At 38.4% G+C, this 20,430-nt stretch overlaps 2 protein-coding genes across 3 annotated transcripts in view; both read left to right on the forward strand.

Moving 5' to 3' along the window:
- nfic (nuclear factor I/C) overlaps positions 1-9,968 on the forward strand; it is a 29,561-nt gene extending 19,593 nt beyond the window's left edge. For both annotated transcript variants that reach the window (XM_074667785.1, XM_074667786.1), the window contains exon 13: positions 899-9,968. In XM_074667785.1, the coding sequence (XP_074523886.1) occupies positions 899-919 (21 nt within the window). In that variant the 3' untranslated portion in view covers positions 920-9,968. The remainder of the gene's footprint in view (positions 1-898) is intronic.
- A 1,781-nt stretch (positions 9,969-11,749) lies between these two features.
- sass6 (SAS-6 centriolar assembly protein) lies at positions 11,750-19,062 on the forward strand. The gene is made up of 16 exons (XM_074668354.1): positions 11,750-12,017; positions 12,573-12,633; positions 12,964-13,043; positions 13,125-13,229; positions 13,385-13,553; positions 13,820-13,897; positions 14,403-14,522; positions 14,653-14,844; positions 14,999-15,193; positions 16,182-16,271; positions 16,645-16,824; positions 17,341-17,422; positions 17,538-17,647; positions 17,811-17,905; positions 18,096-18,184; positions 18,691-19,062. Exons 1-16 carry the CDS (start codon positions 11,956-11,958, stop codon positions 18,741-18,743), a joined length of 1,761 nt encoding a protein of 586 aa, XP_074524455.1. The 5' UTR covers positions 11,750-11,955; the 3' UTR covers positions 18,744-19,062.
- The last annotated feature ends 1,368 nt before the right edge of the window (positions 19,063-20,430 follow it).

The following is a 20,430-nucleotide window of genomic DNA, read 5'->3' on the forward strand; positions in this document are numbered from 1 at the left end:
ATAAAATAGAGTGTGTCAAGGGCTAAAGCAAGGACAGTGAACTATTTATTCCTGTATAAGTGTAGAGGGTTCGCTGAAGAATGTAAGGAAAGATCTCCAGGTTTCATTAAATTTCTTTTCAGAACCATGCAGTGTGCATCTGATCTTTTCAAGTTTCAAACTAACAATGACATCCCTTATCCAGTGAGAGATCGAAGGTGGGGCAGTATCCTTCCATCTCATAAGTATCAGACAGCGCGCCAAAAGGGTGGTGAAAGCTACAACTCTTTTCCCCCCAAATGGTAACTGTGTCCCCTCAGGAACTACTCCAAAGAGAGATACCAGAGGATCTGGATTAATTCTAACAGTAAAAACAGTGGAGAGGGCTTCATAAATGGCTTTCCAGAACTCCTCTAGGTTAGGGCATAACCAAAACATATGGATTAATGTGGCTTCCTCAGTCTTACATCTGTCACAAGTAGAATTAATTTGCGGATACATTTTTTCTAGTTTGGATTTAGACAGGTGTGCACGGTGCACTACTTTGAACTGGAGCAATGAATGACGAGCGCACATTGATGAGGAATGAATTGTTTTCTAAATCCAAGCCCAGTCTCGCATATCAATTGTCTCAATTGTCATTTGGAGGTCTTGCTCCCATGCATTCAAAAGAAATCTTTTTAGCTTTTTGTGTTACTCTTGCATTACTTTGTGTGTGTTAGTGATTGGTCAATAAAAATTTGAGTTAACTTATGATTGACTTTCTGTCTTTGGTAAATCGCCATTCAGTGGGAAGCCAAGCATTTGAGACACACGTTACATTCTGCTTAGCCAAACTGAGAGACATGTTTTGTATAAAATGTTGTGCATTTATGATTTTGTCATTTTAATCCTCTTGCTTTGTGTGTCTCCTTTCCAGTCTTGGTATCTGGGCAACTGAGTGACCCCCCAGGGAAAGACGATTGTCAGGGCTGTGCTGTCATGGAGAAATGGAGACAATGCTGTCCAGACATTGCCAGAGGAAAAATAAATTTAGCTTTATAGAAGCCTAACAGGTGGTTATACATACATATAAATATAAAGTGCTGCATATTTATACGTGTGTATATACCAAGAAGACACAGCGTGGACAGAAGAAGGATGCTGCTTTCTCTCAGCCATATTGCAGTCACAGAATGAACTGCACCAAATGATGCTACATGTTCTCAAGAACGACAGCTGATGTGAGTTGTGATTTTTAAGTTACAGTAAGGGATGAGTGTTTCCTACAGAAGACCTGCAGACCAGAGCCAGGCCTCAACACACCACATCTGGAGGAGCCTGTGATCGGACTGTGTGCCAAGGAAGGGGTCTGTTTCCCTCGGATGGATGTCAGCCTTTGTTCTTGCACCCCAGGTCTCCACACTAAATCTAGTTTAAGGCCTCCCTCCTGGGACGGATGTAGACGTCATCTCCTCTCAACACCCAGAATGCCCCTTACTGCTGCAGGTGCTGCTTCAAATATATGCAAATAAGCCTCCCTTTTTTTCCCAAAACTGACTAGAAAGAGAGATTCTCTTGATAATATTTAATGTTTCTTTGCACTTTTCAATATATTTTTGCCACATTTGAAAAACTGTCCGAAAAAAAAACGCTCTTTTTTGATCTTCCCAATTGAAGACAGAGGCTTTGTCTTTTTATTGACAATCATCAGCCTACAACCATTACTTTGCTTACTAGGCTCATGTTTTAAGACTGTTTGATTGTGCTTTTTTAATCAGAAAACTGTGGAAGATATGAGTGGAATATAAGAGCTATAATCACGTCTCCTCCAACGCTAGAGACAATGCTACAGTTTGACATCAGTTACAAAAGCTCCATGGATACTGGTATTGGAAAGGAAGACTGCGTTGATTTAAAAGCAGTCTTTTTCCTTTACCTCAGTAACAGATCTCTTTGTGACGCAGTGGTTAACTCGGCTGCTGAAGTCAGAATGTTTGGAGGAGAAAAAGAAACACCTCAGTTGGTCTGAGAAGAGGCAACAACAGATGGAAACCTGGATTTTGTGGCAAAGCTGTGTGTTTTTACATGTAGCATGGAGGTGTGTGTGTGTGTCTGTCTGTTTCCATGTATGTCAGAATGAAGTGGTGTGTTATGTGTTTGTGAACTCACCTCTGCTTCCTCGGCTTGGATTTGAGACGTGGGTTGGGAGTTGGGAAGAAATGAAGCAGGGATTGCACTATGAGATGAAAATGAGAGTGTTGTATTGATGCAGCATGTGTCTGAGCTGGCAGGCTGAGCTGTGTTTTTTTAATGAAGTTGTTGATTCCTGATACGAGGTGATGTGCGGGCTTATACAGGAGCTTTGGCAAGGTTTGGCACTGTTTAGCTCAACCACACCTTGACGGTCTGTTGAGGAACAGCAAGGGTGTGTTTGGGTTGGAGATGAGGCAGCTGGAGACCATAGTTGTTTTTAAGCCACCTTTGATGATTAACCACTGATGAGCAAGATATCAAGCATTTACAATTTGATTTGAAGGTCGTAACTCGGACTTTAGACCCATTCAAAATATGTTCTTCATAACACAGCTTTTTATGAGCTAAAGCAATAGTCCCATTTCTGGCTTCTTGCAGCTAAATTTAGTCAACAATCTTTTGAAAAGCATGCTATAGGTAAAGCTCTTACTTGTGCATTTGCACTTTAATGTTGATCAAAATGATCTGAAACGTAAGACAAGAAAAGCACTAAAAAAGTCCAAATATTCCTTAACTACTGTAAAGGCAACATCTCAGAACCATAGAGAACATGTTAAGAGTTAGTTCAAGAGGTAGAGACAGATCAGTCTGTACATGTAGAGTTAAAGAAACTCCAGAGTCAAATTTAAAAGCATAACACCATTGATGCTGGTGCATCTAGTTCAATGCAAACTCTAAATGCAAAAGTGATAAAAAAAATTTATGCACCCTGGTCATCAGATATTTTGTGAAACATCTCATTTAAAGTTAATGAAATTTGTAGGGGACTTTTTTAATCCTTGGTGTTTTGCAACCCTAAAGCAGTCATTTTTAGATTATTTGCCTTTCAGTGTTTTAAATTTGATGTTTCTGTGTGTAAGAGAGGTCAGACTAAATGTAAGAAAATGTTGCCTTCATGTGTTCACATAAATTTGGTTGCTGCAGCGTTCCTGCAGACATTTTCCCATGATTCGTTTGTGTTCCCTGTGCGTAAAACCCCCAGACTGAACCTTTTTACATTTTGTGCCATTAATTTTTTTTTTTAAACCCTGATGGTGTTTTTCTGATCTCACGTATTTCTTCTGTTTGTGAGGTAGGATAAAATATTTGTCAAAGGCAAAAGTGACGTTGAGTTCCAACATGTCTGTTGACTGTCCTGCAAACTAATGCAAACCAGTGAAGGGGAATGAGGCGGCGTGGCATGGTGAGTTCACAAATAGGGCTATAAAATGTCCAAAACGCCAACCAGGCACAGCCTCACCTGCTTTCGACTCATACAACATGTTCAAAGAGAGCAGGGAACTCCGGTTTAGCCCGAAGTTGTGTTTCCCTTCCTTTTTTTATGTTTTTGCATTCAAAATTTTGAGTCAGTCATGGAAGAAGTTACATTTTGTGCATTTCTCTTTGTATGCACAAAAGCATCTCCACCTGGTATAAGCAGCTCTATTTATACTGTTTGCTGTCCAGATGCATCTCAGATGTGTGTTTGGTGTGAATACCAGTGAGTGTGTCTTATAATTTTCCTTTCCAAGGCTTAGAGGTCAAAGTTAGCAGCAGTCAGTTGGATTTTGTACTGGAGGTGCTGATGTGAGCTCAAATATCTGTGGGGGGAGGTTTAACGTTTAGTTAAAGTTGGCTTAAGTTGGCTTAAGCTGATGTATACTGCATGGTGCTGCCATGGTCGCTGTGCTGACCAAATGAATGCATGGCTAAAACTGATGATACCTCTTCCTCTCTGTCCTGCTCTTTCTCCTCCTCTTCCTCCTCTTCCTCTCTGTGTTCTCTGTACTGAATCAGAGGGCATCAGATGGAAGGACTTTGTATTTCTTTACATTTTAATAATGGCCCTGTTGTTAAACCTCTATTTTGCACGATATTTCATATAACACATTATGTGCCTTGCCTTTAGTTAAAGAACAATAATACAGTATGGGAAAGTGATCATATTTTCATGGTACAGCTGGAAGCTTAAAGCATTAAAGACTAAAATATATATATTAAAAAAAGCTGCATGTGTGAATGCTCGGCGTTACCCTGTGTAGCAGGTACATAGTTTAGGTTAAACAGTGTCGGTGTATGAACTACCGGCTGGGATACTGGCTTGAATGTCAGCTTTGTAAAAGCTTTCATTAGTTTTAGAAATGTTCATGTCCATTCATCTAAAAGTCAACACACATTTTTACAGCACAAGAGAAACACAATGACAGTTTTAGAAACATACTTTGCTTTCATTCACTACCTTCGACTGTAGCTTTTAACCACGCCTGACAAACAGCCTCGTGACTCGGCTGAAGTCGGTGATGAACTGTTTAGTAGCTCCAGATCCTTTTATTGATTTGAAGATTACGGTCTGGATATTTGTCAACTCGACACAAAAACTTGTTAACAAAGTTAACAAAGCACCGAAGTTCTTTTCTTGATTTAATCATGACTGAATTATGACGATGACAGCTAAAAAAACTTGTGTGTAAGGTTGAACTGGACACACGGACACTGGATATTGTGGTTGATTTCAGCAAAGAGCTGAGCTTTCAGAAATGTCGGCCTGCTCCTTTAAGTCCGGATTTTACATGCCAGCGTTTCACTGATTGCACTCAGAGACCTGATGGCTTAAAAGTGTGCAGGCAAGTTATTGACATTAACAGTGTTGATTATCAAAGGGTCATTGTTCCAAAATGTGGACGCTGTTGTTTTGTTAATCATCCTGTATGTCAGGTATGGTTAGAGTGTGGATTACAAATGTTTGATGGGAGTACAAACAAAAAAAAACATTCTGCATGGATCTATAAACATCCTGCTTTGATAACAAGTAGCAAACATTTTATAATATTTATTGCTGGGATTTTTTTTTTAACTTTCTTGTGAATAGTTGTTTAGCCAATGTGACAGAGCCGCCCATTGATGTGTAATAGAGGAGTGCAGGATTGGAGTTTAAGGCTCAGAAGCTCCATGATTGGCTGTTTGAACACCGTCCATTTGCCTGTTTGATGATTCTGTAACTAATCACATGACCAGGCATTTCAAGAAGCTGCAGGTTAAATTTCAGTTTGATACGGATGCATGCACGTAATACTACTAAAGTTGGCTTTAAGGTTGTGACTTTCTTTCTTGAGTTTTTATCATGTTGCTTATAGAAGTACAGTTTTCAACACAGCGGTGTGTATAAAAACATGAAGAGTAAATAAGAGTAAGTTACCCATAAAATGGGCTCATTTCAAAGTTTGGTCATGGGATGAATGATGTTCGGTGCAATGATAGTGTGAAAGAGAGACAATCTTGGAAGTGAAGTTAAGTCTGAGTAATCAATAATGCACTTATAGACCACAGAGCTCTGCTGAGGCTCCACAGCCCTCTAAACGTCCGCTCCGCCTCACAGCAAACTTTGCCCTTCAGAACCGTGAATGCTGAATACTGAATCTTCCCAGGGCGTACATAACAAGGGATAATTGTTAAACAGAACACTAATTGCACAATAGTATCATCCATGTCTATGTGTCAGCACAATTTATGAAATGGTGCATTGTTTGTAAGATGTTTTATGTCATAGGCCGTTTCTCAGTGTGTTTGTGTGCGCTAAACATGCCAATTCAAACAATTAGCGACAAATTTGATTGAAATTAAATGATCAATTGTTAATGAAAGAAGGGCTTTATATGAAAAAGATATAAAATCTGATTTTATCATTACTGATATTGATGGTAATATGAATTAATATGGATTGTCTTAACCTGGATTGTCTTAAGACTGAACTGCAGAGGTCTCAGTCATTACACATTTAAGCCACAGCTAGAAAGTCTGATCCTGTTCAGAGAGAGCAAGCTGGTCACACTGAGACTGACCGCCAGTAAAAAAGAAAAACTGAGCAGTGTATTTTTTTTTTCCTTCCCATCCTTCCTTTTATTTTTTAACTTGTGTCTAGTCGTAAAAATAGCTGACCACCTTGTGTCCCTCGGTTACAAGACTTATTTACACAGGAATCAGAGATCTGCAAGCGGTGATGTGGGGCCCGTCCAAAACCAGGTGACCTGGGTCTTGACTCAGGCCTTTGGCAGTTGTGAGGCCTCTTGTTCGGAGCGTTCCCAGAAGTTTTGGGCCAATGTAAAAAGTGCTTTTTTATTGTACTCATAGACTGCTTCTGATTTGAAACTGGCACTAACTTCAACTTTTTCCACAAGTAAGAAAACAAGTTGAAGTTTAACTATGCACTGATAGTGACAGGCTAGATTTGGAAACTAGGTCAATAGTATCATTAATGGAATTATTTATTTATGTTTGTATTCCCTTTTTCAGTCAAAGATATTTAATGGTTAAAACTTTCCTTAAAATCTGTGCAGTGATGAGCCCAGTTAACACCAGGCATGAACCATGCATGTCTATGTGGCTGCCTTTGAAGCTATAAGCAAAAGGTTAAAGGCTATTTCTGTAAAATGTTGTGGGACTGGGATCTGTCTGAAATGAGGTGCCGGCTGTGTGTTTGTTAAATCCAGGAACAAAAGGGAGAATCTCTGAGTCCAAAGACAAAATAATAAGGAAGCAGTTTGACAGTGAATTTTAAATTCAGGACATTTTTATCAAACTGAACACTAAAAAATTGTAAATAAGATACCACAACTAAGAGAAATACAATACGACATTCACACAAGTTCTTTTCAAGAACTGCACAACAAAATCTGGAAACCATGCAGCTGCCTGCGACACTGTTAGCATCTAAAGCAGGGGTGGCCAACCAGTCAGAGACCAAGAGCCACAAAAATTACTCTGGTACTACAAAGAGCCGCATCACACATAAACAAAAGGACATAAGATGAAAATTAATACACTTCCAATTTTTGAACTGACATTTATTGGGTTTGTAAGCGTGTTTCAATTCGTACTTGGAGCCGTGTCTTAGACAAGTTTCTGTTTTTACTGCAGAAGAGACAAAGCTACATCCATCTATCTATCTTTCTAGATTGTAATGAGCCCATGTGCGATGTAGAGAAAAGAAACTGAAACTTAAGTATCAATCTCATCATCCAAGTATTGATCAATACTGATCACAACATCAATGAATCAATAATTTAGATTGATTGGTACACCACTACTCATAACAATAATGAATGGATCAAAGAGCCGCACACCGAAAGGCAAAGAGCCGCATGTGGCTTGCGAGCCACAGGTTGGCCACCCTTGATCGAAAGAGTAAAATTCAACCAACCCTTGTGTTTTAAGAGGCTGTGTAAAAGTGCAATTAAGAATTAAGTATAATTTTAAGACTATCGTGGTCAATGGATAAAAGCTTGTTAATGATGTGGGAACACTGTTTTGTTATTAAACCAACCTGCACACTCAAACTTTATGAAAGTCTAAATTATTCCATCAAGCAGTGCCTTTGATTTTACTGCTAGTTTCATTTTAGTTTTCATTCATTCACAGAACACGTACATGGGTGTATGTGTGTGTGTGAGACACACTTCTATCTCGGGATTGGTGCTTAGCATTGAAAACATCACCAGCCCTGGCCAGTAGAGACAGGCTGGGTAGGTCCTAAGATGACAAAGCCATAAATCAACCCAAAGAGTTACAGAAAATTTGGAGGACTACTAACAACTGACTGTCTGCTTTTTTTTTCTGAGGGAAATACATGTGAAGTGGTTTAATGCGTCCTCATTTTAGGTTAAATTATATTCAGGGATTACAGCCGTGTCCTGTTTTGTTTCATTTTTAAGGTTTCACGTGAGAAAGGCTGAAGCAACTTTAAATGCAGCTTTGTCATGATGCCTCTGTACAAAGGGAACAACAACACCATGTGTAGTTACCAAAAAACAGAGGGGGAAATAAAAAGAGTTGGAGCAGTAAAATTGATGATCCTTTAAATCAATGATAACTTTTTTCAGCTGCTCAATATGTCAGCACGCAGACCTCACAGGTCTCTGTCACAGAAGGCTTTCATGTGTAACAGTTAAACAACACAGGTCTTAATAATATAATGAATGATGGCTGAAGCCAAATAAACCAATTCAGGGTCAGTGTCCTGTATTTCAAAAGTCTTTAATTTATTCAGAAACTTTTAGTGAACTGTCCAGTGATCAGAAACTCTTTGTTCATTAATATGAATAGCTGCAGTTGGGAACGACTCAAATTTTGTAAACTTCATGATTTAGTGTGTTAGGAAAATTCATATTATCCAATGCTCCTTTTTTCTCACTTTGATGGGATTTTGGACAGCTAGGATACATAAAAGATTTTCCTTTTTGTGGTACAAGCTGAGCTCTGTGTTTACCACTGTTTGTGGAGAATGTTCAACAAATATTTCTGTTTGGATTCATCTTATTTGAACCATAACTGCTTTCTAATTCTGACAGATGGGCTGTGGTAGGAAATGAGTGGATTGTATCCGAAGCTTAAAATCTCTTCTTTGGCTAACACGAGGGCCACCTGGGACTGTGAGATGCCTGATAACCTGTTTATTAGGGTTGGTTTTCTAAGAGGGCTCTATTCAATAAACTTGCAATGTTACTTGAATCACTTCTGTTGCCCTAAAAGCTTTTTGTAGATCGAGAATCACAGCAGTTTGACTTCCTTTTTGGTAGTTATTGAAATACATTTTTGTTTTCCCTCTGACAGTGATGCCATACTGATTCAGTTCTGTATCGTTGGGGTATCTTGCATCTGCACTCTGTGTACTCCATGTGCTGAAGAAAGTTTGTAATTAAAGAAAGAGTTGTTTCTCAGAGAACATTTTAATGCAGTCTCATATTTTAGAGATTTTTTTCCTTACCTTTTCAGATATTAATGTAAAGGACTGCTTTGCTTGCTTCCAAATATATATCCCTTACATCAGAGAGAGCGAAGGCATGATGAGCTTTCAACAGTTATTGCATGACTACAATCCACACAGACAACGTCCTTTCCACATGAAGTGTTCATCAGGACTATCAGTGATTTGTTTATGTTTTTTTCGGATTTCAACACTAAATCTTTGGTTGTCATCGATACACCAAAATTTCTTAATATTTGAGGTAGAGGGCAATTTCTCTACAGGTGTGCACCTTTATGATTTATTGTCACTTTCTAAAGAACACACTAAACAGTAGTGTTATCACCGATTCCCTGTACCCCATCAGAGGACTGTGGCACAACGTCATCATCTGACCCAAAATACATGTCTGACACCTGACAGCCAACATGTTACATGCAGTGTTGCACCTCTTGTTATTCAGATACCACAAACAAAAAAAGGGTAAAGGAAAGTTGTGATTTTTATGCTGAGTTTATATTATGCACCAGTGAGCTGACATGAACCCTGGCCTGAGATGTTCACTGTGTAAAGGGCTAGTGCTGTGGACTGGATGTAGTTTGTAGCAGCTTAGCAAGAGCTTTAAATACTTCTTCTTTTGGATGTTTTTCAGTTGAAACAAATGTCAATACTCTACCTTTGTTTGCACGATGTTAACTATTTCTCTACGATTGCATTGAGACAAGAACAGGAAATCATGTTAACACTGTGGCGTAGTGTTTTTTTCTTCTGGTCATCTAAACTGAAGTTTTAGACTCACAGATGTTTCAAGATTTGACTTTCTGTTCCTGTTTGAATGTATCATAGTCTGAGATGGCTGTCTGAACCAATGTTTCTGACCTAATATTGTTCATCTGCTGTGGGGGATATTAACATCTTTGATAATATGTCATTGTAACCATATTTAGCCATTGCTATCAGCAATTGCTGATAATTCATTACTGGAAATGAGTATGTTTCCCTATGCAAAAATATACCATTAATAAACAAGCTAAACCACAACTCAAGAAACAACTTCCTTTGTTTATTTCTTTTAGATCTGCTCATATTCAGGGCTGTGCTGAGACTTTTGAACATGCATATTTTTACAGCTCATCAAAAGAAAATGTGCTACTGTACAATGAAGCAAAAACTACAGTTGACCATTCCTGGAAAGCTCTGCCACAGGTAAGACATTAAATACAGGAGTTTGGAAGGTTTTGGGTCCATAACAGTGTTAACTTAAACTGTTTCAGTATGAGACAGGATGTTACCACAAATGACAAACTAAGAAATTGTGGTCATGACAAGAGGTAATCAGTTTTAGAGTTTGTCCTTGTAGATTCTCATTAATCCAGGTCATGGTTATTCTGAAGACTTGAAAGCAAAGCACCTGGACTTTATAGAGTTTGGGAAGACGTTTCCCCTTTCATCCAAGAAGCTTCATCAGTTCCAAATTGCAGGTGAGAGAGGTAAGTTTTTGTATTTGGTTAAGGGCTTGTTAGGGCCTGATTTGTAACAACAATTTGAAATGTAACAGCAACCTGATTTTTTTTTTTTTTTAATAAAGTTTTTACATTTTGGGTAGTAAAAAAAACAGATTACATTTTGATTCAGTTATAACATTGTTGGTTTTATCATATTTTTTAATAACATTTTGGGTTCAGCACTATGGTAGAATTTTTATATTGCTTTATGCCTCTTCTTAGTTGATTTTGTAAATCACCTCTAAGTGTGTCAAATAGTCCCAAACCCTCTAGTTGGCCTTAAACTTATCTGTATACAGAGACAGTTTATCTTCAGTCTGAGCTGGATCAGATTCACATGTTCCTGTCTCCTTGAACACTGTTTCACACATTGAAATCCCAAGCTGAATCCATAGGCTCATAGATTGACATAGCAATCCCAATTTCAGGAATGATAAATACTGAGCACTCAGACTGGTCTGTTGGAGTTGACCCTGCATTACACTGGACACCCATGTGTACCGTCTGTCACTTCCTCTCAATCAAGCTATATAAACTATTTTAACTTAAGCCACCTGAGTCTCCTGAGTCCTCTTCATCATGTGGTCAAGATTCCTGAAATTTCCTCAACAAGCACTTTTGTTAAATTATCGACCAGTTATTACATTTTGGGTTTTATTACATTTTTTAAAGTACATTTTCGGTTGATTTTACATTTTGGGTTCCTGTTTTATATCTCTTTTACAGCTCTTACAGGCTGTCCTTCAGGGGCTGTTGTGCGATGATTCTGAGGCCCAATCACAGAGAGGAGCCCAAAGAAATTCAAGAATAATTATTTTCTGAATCAAAACAAAAAATCATGAAATGTACAGATAGTTGCTGTGTTTTAATGCCAATATATACCAATTAGCCATGACAGTAGGACCACCAGCATGATGGCATGATACTGTTTATATATGTGGCTATGCAGTCAGTAGAAAACTACTTCTTCAATTGCAGTCTTCCTACTAAACCTTCTGATATATCATTTTAAAATGGTAATAATAATAATAATAATAATAATAATAATAATAATAATAATAATAATAACAATAATAATAATAATAATGATAATAATAATAATAATAATAATAATAATAATAATAATTATTATTATTATTATTATTATTATTATTATTATTATTATTATTATTATAGAAGAAGAAGAAGAAGAAGAAGAAGAAGAAAAAAGGTGGAAAATCTATATATCCAATACATTTTTCTCTGCAATCGAGCCACACACGCGCACGTTACACTCCCGGTCAGAAGGTGGCGTTACGTGTCAGCATACATTTTTACGACGGGAAGAGATAAGTCACGTGATTTCCGTTTCCAGGGTGATTCGGTTGGCGGGTGCTAAGCGCCAGATTGAAAATTAACCACGAACAACAAACAGCATCTAAATCTGGTGTTTGGTGGGGAAATACACCTCTCAGGATTACCAAATTAAGGTTTATCCATGTTTTTTAATCAGGACAGGGACCAGTGGTTTATGTAATTATGGAGGCGCTCTTTAGCAAAGTGTTACAAGTTTACGTCAGGTGCAGGGATGGAGATGAAAGGTAAGCAAACTTTTATGCTGACGTGCATGTGAATGTATGTTAATTATGACAACATTTACAAGAGCAAGAGCTGGAACTCCACTGATAACATTCATTATTAAAACGTGACAGGGGAATCCTCAACGTGTAGTGGTTAGTTTCAATGTGTGAAACAGGAAATAATCTCTGTAACTGATTATCCAAAGCGACAGATTTCCAGTTTTGTTGGCCCAGTCTGACCAGTCTAATGATACTGTTACTTTATCACTTGCTCCAGAGCAACTGTCTAGTACAACTACTACTGACATGCTGATAATGTGTTTATCACGTAATGCCTCTAGCCAATAGTATCTTTTTGTTTCATTGTTTTAATTTCATTTATCTAATAATCAAGGCACTTTGTAAAATCATAGGTTTATATTTTGACCCAATACTTAACTGATTCGCATAATCTAGTGTAAGAACCAGGATGCAGTTAGAAAAGACTATGCATATAAAGCACTTCTCAGCCAATAGGTGACATTAACCAAACTGTGGGGTCAGGTTTTTCCGGGTTTTAACAGTTTAATTTTACAGGAAAGCAAATATCCGTGTCACCATTGAACTCCAACAGACATCAAGTCCAGTGCACAAAAGGGTGAGTAGAAGTCTGACTTTCAGATGTTTTGCTATGGTGTTCTCAGCTTACAAAAGAGGAGATGTAATTTATTTCACAGTTTTGATAAATACTTTTGACTGCTGCCACCAGCTCAGTGTCAGCAAGCTGCCTTTGTTTACTTTTTCCTTTTCATGGCAAAACCCGCACTTAGTGACACATTTTACTGTTAAATAGAAGTAAGGTAAGATTAATAGTGTAAACTAAATAATAAATTGTGTGGCTTTGTACGCAAACAATCGGAAGTTGCTCTCATAGACAGTGAGCTTTGTTTATTGTGACTAACTCTCTTTTTCATTTTCCCAACGTTAGGATCTTCTTGTTAAACTAACAGATGATAAAGATCCTTATTTCCTCTTCAACCTCTTTATATCAGAAGAAGACTTTCAGAGGTAAGCTTTGGTCGATTGAGTAGTATTCAAACAAGCTTCTGAATCTCTCACTGAAATCTATTTTCATGTCATTTCTTATAGTTTGAAAGTACAGCAGGGGCTTCTGGTTGACTTTGCATCATTTCCTCAGAAGTTTATCGACCTGCTTAATCTGTGCCACGGTGAACAGGAGTCAGACAATCCAAGGTGTGAAGACCTGCAAACAGACAACTGGCATTGCTCTACACAACATAATGAACTCAGTTCAGGATTTTTAAACAAACTATTTGGTTTCACATTTCAGGAAAGAATGCAGCACCATGTAGTTATCACACTGTTTATCCTCTTTTTTTTTTTCTCAGGTTCCTTCTGCAGTTGTCATGTCAGTCTCAGGTGCTCGACGGTCCTGCAAACTTCAGTGTCGTGGAGACGAACCCATTTAAACACCTGAACCACTTATTTTTACGGCTTGCTCCAGGCTCTGACAAAGAGATTAAAGACTATCTGGCAGTGTGTCTCTCGTCTCTGAAGGTTAAATTTTTATCATTTAAATCATATCACTGTGTGGCTTTTTGAAAAGACTTCTGATGTTAAAGACTGGAATGTACCTGATAAATTGTAAAGTTTTCTTGTCATTAATCCAAACAACACTGCAACACGACAGCTTTCTTGGTTTCTTTCTTCTTTCATATCAGCAAAGTCTAAGCCCAGTTTATCGTTACAGAACAGCTTTTGGTGGCAAATCTTTGTTTCTGGAAAATACAGACTGAAGTTGCACATGTTAATTTTTGTTTCAGGCTGACAAACAGGCCCTGGAGATGAAGCTCAAGAAGACTGAGGACGACCTGACCAGGCAGCTGAGTTATGTTCAACAGGTGTGATTGACTGATGACTTCCGGGAACTTGAATCTTTTATTGTACATCCTAAAACAAGAAAAAAAGCTTCTAAACCCATCGCTGTCTCTAATAACTAACGACGGCTGGACACAGAGACTTTAAATGATGTGCAGTCTAGCTTTTCATTGTGTTCTGTTGTGTTTTTGTGCTGTTAGAATAAGAGTTAATCAGAATATAATGATAATATATAAGGAGGGAGTTGTAAAACAAATCATAAACCTGTAGATTTATAAACTTATCTGTGCCACTTCTTTCAGTAGCTGCATAGTTAGGACATAAATCAGTCAACAAACATCCAACAGCCCATCCATGCCACTCCAAACCCACATACATTATCACAAGTTAACAAAAGTTATCAAAAGACAAAGGAAGCAGAAGAAATAAAAGCCAAAAATGGAGTCACAAACACAGTGGTAGTGCTATCAGAGTGGAGCTGTGTGAATAGAGCTCTTCTTATCTTAACATATCTGATTTTCCTACCAGACCCTGTCTGAGAAAACTAAAGAGCTGGACAAACTGCGTTCAGAATGGACAAGTCAGAGCAGCTGTCTGTCCAGCCGTCATACGCAGGAGCTGCAGTCAGAAAGAGAAAAGGCTTTAGAGGTAAGACTGCTCTGCTGCCTTCATGGATTTCAACATGATCCAGCACTGAGCAAACGTGTCTATTGTATCAAAGGAGTTGGAAAAGTTGAAATAAGAGGTGTTTAATTTCTAATTATCCTTGATCATTCAGTTACAGACCCGACTCCAGCAGCAGACTGAGCAGCTCCGCCAGGAACTGGAGGCTACTCACAAGAAGAGCAGCCAGCAGCTTCACAGCAAAGTGTCTGAGCTGGAGACGTCCTGCCGAGAGCTGACAGAGAGGAAGTACAAGAACGAGTCTGTCATCAGAGACCTGAAGATTAAACTCGTGGGTCTAGAGGAGGTAGGATTGGAAGACTAATCCATTGGTTCCTGGGTCATTTGAGGACAGCAGGTTATAACAAAACAACACAGACGTTTGACTGTGAACTGTTGGAAACGAAAGAGTAACATCCTTTGGCCCCTGTGCTGTGATGAGTGTCTCGTTCTTTGTGTAGGAGCTCCAGCATTCGAAGCAGCAGGTTCTGTCTCTCAGAAGAGAGAACAGCACTCTGGACACAGAGGTCCATGATAAAGAGCGTTTGGCGAGCCAGCTGCAGATGAGAGTGGCTGTACTTGAACAGGAGGTCAAAGATAAGGAGCAGCTGATGCGTCGCACAAAGGAAGTGCTTGATGCCACTCAGCAGCAGAAGGTCAGAGCTGCAAATTCACATGTGCTTTACCACATCAATAGAGAAGCCACAAAGGGTTCAAAGACAGCAGCACTCTTTAGTTACCAGTTAGCCTTCATGGAGCTGTGGAAAGTCAAAGAAGACTGTCTGATATGTTAGACATGAAAGTTTAAAAGTCTCTTAATGAGCCTGGTGAAAGATTTAAAGCCTTTCAAAGTCTCAAAACACATCAGTGGCCTCTGCAATGCCTTTCTTCTCCAATGCAATGTCTTTATCTAACTCCAATACATTATTGATGATTGCATAATGTGTACTTCATGATGATTTACTCAACTATTTATTTACATTTTATTCATCTTAAAAAAAAAAACTACAAGTGCTGAAACTAAATGCTTGAATAATGTTAACTTAAAACACATCCTGGAGGACGATACCTTTCTTTTTTGAATTGCATGAAAAAAAAAAAACACAAAAACAGATCGAAGGAAGTCCTTTAATAGTTTTTTTCCATCTAGTATTTCCATTATTTTTCAAATGCTGATAAAAACATTCAATTTGATGCAGAAATCTCATACTGGAGTTAATATCTATGGGCAGGACATAGAATTTAGAGAGTAATGTGAAACACAGTAAAGCCCTGCCAGCATGCGATTAGTATTACCTGGGAACCTTTGAAAAAATTGTTATAACTACAAAGAATGAGTGTTTTTATAACATATGAGTAATAAGAATCCAGAAATTAATGATAGTTGTTTCTTTTTACAGTGGATTTACAGTAGATTTTCCTGCCTTCTTTCAGTCAAACATGATACAGGACACTATAAAAAAAAGGTGTTGACAGCATTTTTGGTGCAAATTCAGCTGTTGTTACACTTCCCTTTGTAGAGACATTTCCACATTTTTTTTGTTGCCGCTGAACCCCTGAGGTGACTCAGCCAGGATAACAAAGTTATCAGCAGCAGCTGATTAACTTCTTTTTTTTTATTGACAAATGTTTTCTATTTCCCAGGAATCCATTGAAGGGAACGCAGAAAGTAAAGAACTTCAGATAAGAAAACTTGAAGCAACTGTAAAGTCACTGTCTGAGGAGCTGATAAAGGTATGTAAAGCCTGGATTCTTCCCCTGTAGTTTAACTCCACAGCTGTCAAAAGGCTCAGCCCAGCAGATTTGCACCTCTGAAGATTTTTTGATTGAATAAATGATGGTTCCTTCAAAGATACAGATCACACTGCTTTCGGGAAAAGGAATCTGATGGGGTCTGGGCCGTGTTCCCCCGGAGAAAGATTTAACCAATGAACTCCTGATAAATGCTCCCATACATACAATATATAGGATATCACACAGTCACATGTTTATGAAGTAGCTTTGGTTGAAAACAGTTTAAAATCTAAATTTAACTAGATGTAAACTTGTCTCCTGTGTATGTTTTTCCAGTTCAGCACTCACCCTCTTTTTATGTTGTTTTCATCAGGCTAACGGTATCATTAAGAAGCTGCAGGGGGAAGTTCGAGGTCTCGTTGGAAAACTAAAAATCAAAAACACTGTGACCGTGTCACAGGAGAAGGTCCTCCAGGAAACATCAGAAAAACTTCAGACTGTTGAGAAGAGTCTACAGAGCGCGCAGCAGCAGCTCACAACCAGGGATGAACAGGTATGTCTTTAAGTCAATCGGACAACAGACACACTGCAATGTGTCCTCCTTTAATCTCCAGTTACTTTGATATTCAGCAATAATCGTTTGAATGTAAGGCTAAAAATTAGCTTAGCTGTAAAGTAGAAATTCTTAAAAGACATCTTTTTAACTCACATATCCAGAACGTGGGCTCTGCTGAAGGCCCGTTCCATCGTGAACTTCAAATTTGGAGTCTTTTTTTATTCATATGTTTTACAAATTGCTGTAGTTCACCCACATCCCCCTCAAATGGACAAAATATCAATTAGATCAGAGAGAGAGACCAGATCTCAGCTGCCCTCAGTGCCACAAACTTTCACCATGAGCCACACCGGCTCTCCTTCTTGCATCCTTTTTTTTAAACTGAACATGAACAGACACGACATGAAGCACCGCCACTTACAGTTCAGGTTGCTTATTAGGGTCATTTTTAACTGTTTGATTAAAATTGTGTGAGCTGGATGATATTGTAATGTCATCCTTTGAATGTCACAGGTTTCAAAACTCAAGGAGCAGCTGGAGTCAACCGTGCAGAAGCTGAATGAAAGCAAAGAGGTGCTGAAAACCAATGAAAACGGTGAGCGGTCATATTGTTCTAGGTGGGATTTTTATTCCTAGATTGGCCAAAATGTAAAATTTTCTTCCTTGATGTATGACCATTTTGATATATCTTTACTTTCCCTTTGCTACAGTCATTAGTTGGTTGAACAAGCAGCTTAATGAGAAACAGCTCATCAGAAAGCCACAAACTGCAGAGTATCCTGAAAATCCATCAGTTTTATCCACAACAACAGGACTGAAGGTATGAAGTGCTTAAAGTCAAGCTGAGTCAAACTTGGTAGCTGTTTGTCTACGATAGTGCTCTTTACTTCTATGCTGTAGTGAACATCAATACTACTAATACGATTTTCATCAACTATGACCACTAAAGCGTCTCAGAAACTCCCATGTGTCTGTCTCCTCAGGCCCAGTTTAATCCTCAGTCAGTCAGACCTGCTGTGTTTTCTGTGGGGGCTCTTGATGTTACTCCTGCTGAACAGAAACTGTCTAACAGACGGATGTAAGTTGTTTTTTTAATTTCTCCCCCTTTTTCTTACACATAGATTTGTTTAGTGCTGAAATATTTCAGGTAGAAGCCCTGAATAAGTATTTATAGAATGTAGATACACGGTGGTAAGCTTAAAGTATGAGAAAGGACTGGTACATGTTTTGTTTTCACTCTGATATTTCTACTTTTTCTTGTTTATTAGAGAAGACTCCGGTGGCCTGGACACTAAGTACTTTGAGAGAAGAGATCAAAGCATCCCCGTGTATGGATTACCATCAAATTTACACAGAGGTAATGAAATATTCAGGCTCTTGTTTATTTCTTTTGTGTGTGAGGCACTGGTAAAAACTGTGTGAGCATGGTTCAAGATAAGATCATCACTAGGCTGATGTTTTTCCCCTTCCATCTGATTGGCCAGCCTCCTCTCATCAATTCGGCCAGTCTTGTGGCATTTTGAAACAGACCATTTAAACCAGTTTACAGACAGATTGAGGCATTTCTACAATGAATTAATCTGCAGGTGTATGAAAATCTACACGTTCAGTTTGAACATTCAGTATTGCTACTTTATAACCGTTTAAAAAATCTAGTAAAAAAGGATGAATTCTTGTCTTAGTTTATTTCTTGTATTCAAAGACTTTCTTAGCACCTCAGCTTCCCACTTCGCTTCCCACAGCCTGAAGTTTTTGCTCGCTATTGGCATGTAGGAATCTTGAAGTATTAAAGAAAAAGCGTTGGATGGCATTGAGGGTAATAACACGGAGGCTTTCAAACGCTTCCTGTTTTTCCTCTTGCAGAGCTCCCTCAGGGATCAAAGCCCACAGTTCCTTCTGCTTATTTCTCAGCATGAGGCAGAGGCAGCAGATTTGACAACCTGAGTCCAGAATGAAATTCCTGATCCAGGTGCTGTGTTAAATACTTGTGTTTTTAATGTATCGACTGTGAAATTTAATTTATGTTTTCTTTTTTGTTCATTCTTTTTAGTTGTTGAAGTAAAACTATTTTAATGCATTTAGTAAATGTATCATTATGATTGATTAATTGTACAGTTTTTCTCTGTTTTTACACTGATGTGCATATATTGTGTTTTTGTTTTGTGTCATAATTCATAAATCAGTTGTATTTTATTAAACCTCTCCTTCAGCCTCGAGTTAGTTGAATCCAGTAGCTGGGGGAAGGATTGTTCATATGTTTTTGTGCCGCTCTGACCAATCAGACCAGCCTTCCTCACTGCTGCTGCTGCTCTGTGGGAGGCGTTTCATGTCCCTCCTGGTCGGTGCACTGCTCACACACCCTCAAATAGTAAGAAAGAAATCCTCACCAAAAATCCACAACAAGACAATAACACAGGATATGCTTCGTTGTGAGATGGAATATCATTAAACTTGTGTTGCCGCTCTTTCACACACACACACACACACACACACACACACACACACACACACACACATACACACACTCTAGATACAAGAGTATGTCTTTTGTCTTTTGAGGGGACCATAGGAGAGATTATTAAAAATGATCAGCACCTTAATGTTTTTATTTTATATGATGCAGCGCTGAAACTTTTCTCGAAAACTTTAGGCTTTAATGATGCGGCCAGTCGCAAATTGGATGGAACTCTAGACCGGGGTTTGTATGGCAGGGGTGCATGTCTGGAATAGATGGGGGTCGGGGGGACAGCCCTCCAGGAACAGGTACTACTGGACCAGGAGGTACAGGAGGGCCAACGTTAATAGTAGGAGCTGGCAAACATTCAGACTCCTCTCCAGTGTGCTGTTGAGCATAGAGACAAAAAAAAGAGTTAGCATTTATTTCTACATAGCTTCAACATATATAGGTGAAGATTATGTAAAATTTGATTTAAAAACTGATCATTTATACTTCACAAGGAGAACTGGGTTGTTGGGATACACATGTTGAGCACATTTCATATAAACACACTGTATTTGAACTTTGGACCTACCGCTGGTGGATAGTATTCACATTCAAGGTGTATTGATCCACTTGATTTAGAATGAGTTGCTTTGCAGAAAGCGAGTGTCTTTTGAGAGAGCAGAGAAAGAGAGCAGTAAGTAAACCATTGGAGTGACAATAAACAAAATACTTCCTCTTCTTACTGGAAGCTGCTTCTCTAAAAATGATTGAAGTCTCAATAAACAACTAGTTTTTTGTTTTTATGAAATCAGTAAATAATCTCCTCGATCTTCTCACACTGTCATAATCACACCTTAGTCTAATTCTGCTGCATTTTTTTTTCAAATCCAAATGATATCAGTCCAAAATGTGCAGACTTCTACAGCACACACCCAAAAGTGTCATATAACATTATCGTATAGGGGCTGTTTATGTTTCTAGGTTGAGTCTCTACCAAGGTTATAATAGTTTCGGATTTGTCATTATAGTTTAGTTTTAGTTAGTTTTGACATTTTGTTTTCCATTACAGTTTAGTTTTAATGAGTTTTAGGGCAGGCATTCTAGTTTTTATTTAGTTTTGATTTTTGCAACAAGGCTTCGTTTTAGTTGTAGTTTTTTCA

Source organism: Halichoeres trimaculatus, unplaced genomic scaffold, assembly GCF_033239565.1.
Source record: "Halichoeres trimaculatus isolate MK-OKI-2021-1 unplaced genomic scaffold, fHalTri1.1 fHalTri1_scaffold_4, whole genome shotgun sequence".
Classification (NCBI taxonomy): Eukaryota; Metazoa; Chordata; class Actinopteri; order Labriformes; family Labridae; genus Halichoeres; species Halichoeres trimaculatus.